This window comes from Cricetulus griseus, chromosome 6, assembly GCF_003668045.3.
Source record: "Cricetulus griseus strain 17A/GY chromosome 6, alternate assembly CriGri-PICRH-1.0, whole genome shotgun sequence".
NCBI classification, from domain to species: domain Eukaryota; kingdom Metazoa; phylum Chordata; class Mammalia; order Rodentia; family Cricetidae; genus Cricetulus; species Cricetulus griseus.
The window spans coordinates 96,286,221-96,292,220 of record NC_048599.1 but is presented as its reverse complement, the minus strand read 5'-3'; the positions used below and the strand labels follow the sequence as shown (position 1 = coordinate 96,292,220).

The 6,000-nt window shown below is 44.1% G+C and overlaps 1 protein-coding gene across 2 annotated transcripts in view; it reads left to right on the top strand.

The window, feature by feature from the left end:
• The first annotated feature begins 574 nt into the window (after positions 1–574).
• Ube2e3 (ubiquitin conjugating enzyme E2 E3) overlaps positions 575–6,000 on the top strand; it is a 61,460-nt gene continuing 56,034 nt past the window's right edge. The window contains exons 1-3 of one of the 2 annotated variants that reach the window (XM_027420086.2): positions 575–711; positions 1,802–2,023; positions 3,757–3,807. In XM_027420086.2, the coding sequence (XP_027275887.1) occupies positions 1,830–2,023; positions 3,757–3,807 (245 nt within the window). In that variant the 5' untranslated portion in view covers positions 575–711; positions 1,802–1,829. Of the gene's footprint in view, positions 712–1,323; positions 1,345–1,801; positions 2,024–3,756; positions 3,808–6,000 lie in introns of those variants that run through there. The other variant, XM_027420087.2, reaches the window with a different exon arrangement.

Sequence of the window (6,000 nt, the reverse complement as noted above, 5' to 3'; positions counted from 1 at the left end):
CAATGGGCAGCGTTGCCCCGGAGGCGGGCCCAGGCCGGAAGCCACCCGCGGCCCCGCGAGACCGCGCCCCCGCCTCCTCCCTCTCTTCCAGTACAAGCTCGGCGGCCAAGGGCGCAGGGGCCAGCCCGCCGGTCCCCGTCGCGCTCTTTGTCCCGGCCGCGCGCGGGCGGACTCGTGCGCATCTTACCCCCCCTCCTCATCCAACCCTACCCCCGTCGGTGGAAAGGAGGCGCGGCGGGGACGCGCGCGCGGGGGCGCGCAGGAGCAGCTCGCTCCCCGTCCGCCAGGCGAGCGGCGAGCACGCGCGGCCGCCGCGCCCGCCCCTCCCCCCTCCCTCCGCTCGCTCGCTCTCTCTCTTCGGAACTTGCTGACTGCGCGGCCGGGAGGAGCCGAGCCGAGCCGAGCCTAGCCGGGCGGCGGGAGGCTGAGCGCGCGGGGGGCTCCCGCGTCCCTGCCTCGGCCGGCGGAGCGCCCACCCCACCGTGGCTCCCGGAGCGCGGGGCGGCGCCACCCTCCGGCCGCAGCGCGGCACTGCACGGCCGCCTGCGACTTTCGATGTTCCACACTCCCGGGCCGGAGCCTCGGCGGCGGCTTTTTTTCCGCCCCCCCCGTTCCCCCCCCAGCTGCCTCCATTTCCTCAAGGAAGGCTCCTCGGCGCTCTCCCTCCCCCACAGCGTAGCGGCGCACGAGCGGGCCGGGGCGGCGGCCGAGGTAAGGCGGCGGGGCCGGGGCCCGCGTGGGGGGCGGCGGGGGCGGGGGCGGCAGCTTTGTTCGCGCCGGGCGCCGCGCTCCTCAGTCAGCCGCGCTCGTCAGTCAGCGGCGCGGGCGGCGGGTCCCGCATCCCCCGGCGGGCGGGGCGGCGGGCGCAGTGGCGCGGTCCCCTGCGCGGCCCTCCCCACAAAGGACCGCGGAGCTGCGTGGCCCGGCGCTCGCCCCGGGGCGGGCCGCGCCAATTTGTTGCACTTCTGGGGGTGGGGGGTGGGGGAGGGCTTTTGTTTGTTTGTTTGTTTTGCCCTCGGGCTTTTGGCCGCTTTGCGGAATTTTTTTTTTTTTTTTTTGACAAAATGTCGGTCGGTGAGGGAGGAATTGAGCGGGGGACGTCGGTGGCACCGGGAGCTTTGCAGAAGGTGCAGTTCGGATCCTGCCCTTCCCCGGGTGGCAGCTCCGGCTTGGCCGGGTGAATCCTCGCCGCTGGCCGTGGGGAAGGCGGTGGGGCGGCTGCCAGTTGATTTTTTTTTTTTTTTTTTTTTTTTTTTTTTTTTAATTTTGAGTGCTGTGTTCAAAGGCTTTCGGTGCGCACGGGAGGACCCGCCACCGTAAATAAGCATATGGGCGACTAACAGGGTATGTTTCCCTCTGGGAAGGAGGATTTGGTAGCTCAGACCGGTGTCAGCCTGTAAATATTTAGACGATATTAGTGACTTTTGAACATTCTCCGAGAGATCTGTTATTTACAGTTGTCATATGTTATTAATGCCCGTTGCCCAAGTTCCTTGGCAAATCTGTTTCATGCCTTCTGAGAAAGTAGACAATTGATAGATTGTCTTAAGGGATGGGGGAAAAATGTGAGTGGGTTTTCTAACTTGAGTTTGGTAAATCCCTCAGCGACTGCCTTATAAGACACATCGGCCTCCCTGTAACCTTGCTATACCTTAAGTATGGGGGCAGTCGAATCTTTTTCAATAAAAGACTAATAGAGAGAAGAACATGCTGCTGTTTATTATTATTATTATTATTATTATTATTATTATTATTATTATTTTAAGATTTAACATTTCTTGACGGTCCCTTCTCTCCTTAGAAGTTTTCCCAGAGATAACTTCACCAAGATGTCCAGTGATAGGCAAAGGTCGGATGATGAGAGTCCCAGCACCAGCAGTGGCAGTTCAGATGCTGACCAGCGAGACCCTGCAGCTCCAGAGCCAGAGGAACAGGAAGAGAGAAAACCTTCTGCCACCCAGCAGAAGAAAAACACCAAACTTTCTAGCAAAACGACTGCTAAGTTATCCACTAGTGCTAAAAGGTAATGTCTCCAAGGCAGGACTCACATTGTCAGGTTGCCTTCTGTCCCATAGGGTGGTTTTGTTGGTTTAACAACAGTGGCAATAGTTCAGAAATACTTCTCCATCAAATGTGTTTGAACTTGGATGAGCTGTCATTCTGTATGTGGTATATAAGCAGCCTTCCTACAGCTATTGACTTTAAAGCAAGGCTACTTTGTTCTGTACTGTGGTAACTTGAGGAGCTGTCTCAAATGGAGCTGAGGGTGATCCTGACAGATGAAGAGGGTAGCAAGGAAAATTTGGTGAACCCCCAATTAGATGGTACGTTGGAGAGGTTTCCTCTTGTGAGTCATGCTTGAGTGAAACTGACAATTCTAGAGAGCAGCAGTGCCTCTCTCCATAAAACTGAATGGTCAGAAATGGCAATATTTACTAGAAAATTGTTAAATACCAGGCTTGGCTATATTGGGAAGCAGGTCTTACCGAGTGCCTTAAATTGGTCCACAGTGTGTAGGACAAGACTTGAAATCTTGCAGCACAAGTGTGACTGGGTAAATTATTGTTATCCCTCCTGGTGATGGCAGATGAAACTGAAAAGTAGCCAATTACAGTTTTAGATGTTATTCGGTGTCGTGGTTGTCCTCCTTCTTCACTCTAAAACTTGTAGATATGTTTGACAGGCTAACTCAAAAGCAGGGGAAACATAACCAAGCCAGAGTTAAAGATCCCTTGTTTTCTGTTGATTTTCATATTCTGGGATGACAGATATGATCCTGCCATTGGGACTCTGAGTGATAGTCATATTGGGATACCTAGAGAAACTAGCAGTTAAAATGTGCTCACAGCATTACCCAGCACAGGTGTTTTTTTGTTGTTGTTTTTAATTGGTCATAAATGAAGGAAGAAAAATGTAAAAGCTGATGGAATGTTGCATTCTTCTTGTGAGCCAAACTCTTGGTATGGATTTTAACCACCAATCAAATGCTAACAGCTTTAGAATATTTTATTGACGAGGAACAGTGTTTGAAATAATCTAAATTGCCCGATTCATTGTAATCTTGTGGAGGAACGTATTAAATATGTCTCAAGTTTTGAAAACATCCTAAATTTGAAGAAAACCAGAGTTGCCTTTGCCTGTAACTTGAGCTTATATATTTGTCTTCTTCCCTGCTGCAAATTTATAGAACTTTAAAGGTATATCTAAAAATCAGAGGCAAACAGTTACAGTCAATGTGAGTGCCAGTTTGAAATTTTTCATTGGCAAACATGTTTATAATTTTTAAACTTTTCTGACAGATAAAATATCGCCAAAAACTATTAATGTGCTCTAGTAGCAGCCTATTCATTTTTAGCTCAGTAAAAAGTGACTTGAAATCATTGTCAAAATCTCTGGTGTTTTCCCTCCTCCCTTTTTGTCTCATTTGCATATAAGCTTGAAAAGAGAATTTCTTTGGTAAAGAGTGGTTTTTAGCAGATTATATATCCTTCACTTAGTAGTCAGAAAGGACTATTTCTCAAATCAGGTGTAAATGACACACTTATTTACAATAGCACGTGAGAAAAAGAGCCGCAAAGTTTCTGCTAAGGGATTTGGGTTATGCCTCTGAGAACAAAGAGGAAGCAGCCATGTTAGCATTACTGAAGGCAAAGCCAGCCTTGCATTTAACTGCATGGTGGTAGAGGGCAGTGTAATTCCCCGGTTATTCTGTAGACTGCCTCAGATCCTTTTTGTTTGTTCTCATTTCACTTACAGAATTCAGAAGGAGCTAGCTGAAATAACCCTTGATCCTCCTCCCAACTGCAGGTAAGAAACACATTTGTTGTTTGCATTTCAAGTTGTGGAAAAATATTGAGAAGGTAATGATCTTGCCTGCATGTATGTGCAGCCTAAGAAGCTGGTTTCATTTGTTTTATCTTGTGCACTAAACTAAAATTATCTGGATTAACTAAAGATGGGAGAAAAGATAGCATGTATACATTGTGAACTTAGGAACACAGGACTTTGGCTTCTGAAATTAGTGTGGATGGTGCTGATTTTGCTTGTATGTCTGCAGAGCATTTTTGTTCACAAGTATATTTCAGTGATTTCTGAAATTTTCAGCTTTAAAGAACTGTTTGTGTGTAATCTGAACTGACCTCCAAATTTAGAAATTGCTAAATGCGGTGTTAGAAAATGTAAGTGTGGTAAACAAGAGGGTAATCGCTTCTGTTTGATTTATTAGTAACTCGCCTTAAGGATAAATTTTATAGGCTAAACTAATAGTTTCAGTTGTTTTCCGGAGGGTGCATTCTTGCAATTATTTACATTTTAAGCAATTGTCCTAATTACTCAAAATTTCTTAGTAAGTAGAGAGTAAATTGTAATTTGGAAAAAATAATTTAAGTTTATTGTGCTTAATAATGTTAAGATGCATCAAAAGTAGTCAGGGACATTTTTATCAATTTTTTTTCATTTCATCTTGCATACTATACTTTTATTTTTGAACAGTGATTTTTATGGATTATGGAATGTATCCAATTAAAAGATAAATTTAAATAATTTGCATAGAGATACTTATGATTGAGTGTCTGGTGCACTTGTGGCAATGTTATAGTTTGGTGGGAAAGGCTTTAGTGTCTAATCTGTTTCTGCTACAAATTCTGTGTTTCCTTGTGTTGATCCGACAAACCTCTGAATCAGCTATAGACATAAATGTAACCATTGACCTCTTACTGTGTACATTAATTAGATCTGTTGATAAGGTGATCTGATTCTGAATTTTCCAATGAATTTTTTGGAAATAAGCAATCATTGTGCTTATTAAAAGTAGGTATGTCCAACTAAAGTATAAACTTAGGAGGGATGCTATCCCATGCAGTAGCCACTGGCCACATGCAGCCTCACTAGTGACTAGTTCAAAATGACATGCTAAAAGTGTGACATATGCATTGGATTTTAAAAGCTTAGCAGAGCATAAAATTCTGCTGTTACATGTTGCAGTGATAATATTGTGATTATGTTTAATAAATGTCGTTAAAATTATTTTCACCTTTTTTCCATATAATCTAATTACTAGAAAATTTACAACTAATTATGAGTGAGTACTGTTATGTTTTTTGCTGCTTTAAAAATAAATGAATTGAAGTATTTTTGTCTAACCTCCTAAAAGGTATTTAAATCTGTTCATTTGAAAAGGTCAAGTTAAGTTTGCTCTCTGGAAGAATCACTTAATTTGCAATATATGTACTTATTTTACCATTACGAGAGCCGTACGATCAGTACAAAACTCTCAGATATTTAAAAGTTGCACATAAGATCAAACATTTTCAAAGGTGGTTGACTTTTCTGCAAATAGCACAATCCAGGGGACGAGAATATATTTACAGAATGTGGTAGACTTGTGTTGACTGCCCTCAGAGCCATGCTGCAGTGGTGAAGGAACCAGCTTTTACATTGAATGTAAGAATGTTTGCACAATGTCACTGAGAATTATTTTAGAGGAAATAGAAGCTTTCTTAGCATTTGGCCATTAGACTAGTGGACTAGTGAGACTTTGGGCATGCTTGTGCACAGCTGTTTGTGCCTGTTTTCCCTTGCTGCACTTGATAATGTCAACTATTACAGATGATGTCTTTCAGTTCTGTATTTCCTTAATATCTGTATTTCTTTGAAGTTGCATAAGTAATCAGAAAACAAGTGGGCAATGTAAATTGTTTCTTGGCACTTGGAAGTTAGGCTTTCCTCTCTTGTATGTCTTACATGTAAAAAGACCAAATACTTGAACATGTCTAATTTTGTGTGGATGACACATTCCCTTATCTAGGGTTCTTGTAGATTGAGTGTTTATAGTTCATGAAGTCTAGAATTTTGACAGACAAGCCTAAATTTGTATTGTATTTTTTTTTTTTTTTTTGTCTTCTGGGAAAAGAATACCACAATGTTCTTGAAATTCATAGGTGTTTAAATGCTTATTGTAAAGCTGTGGAGATTGTATACTTTAATCTTTATTTAGGCTAC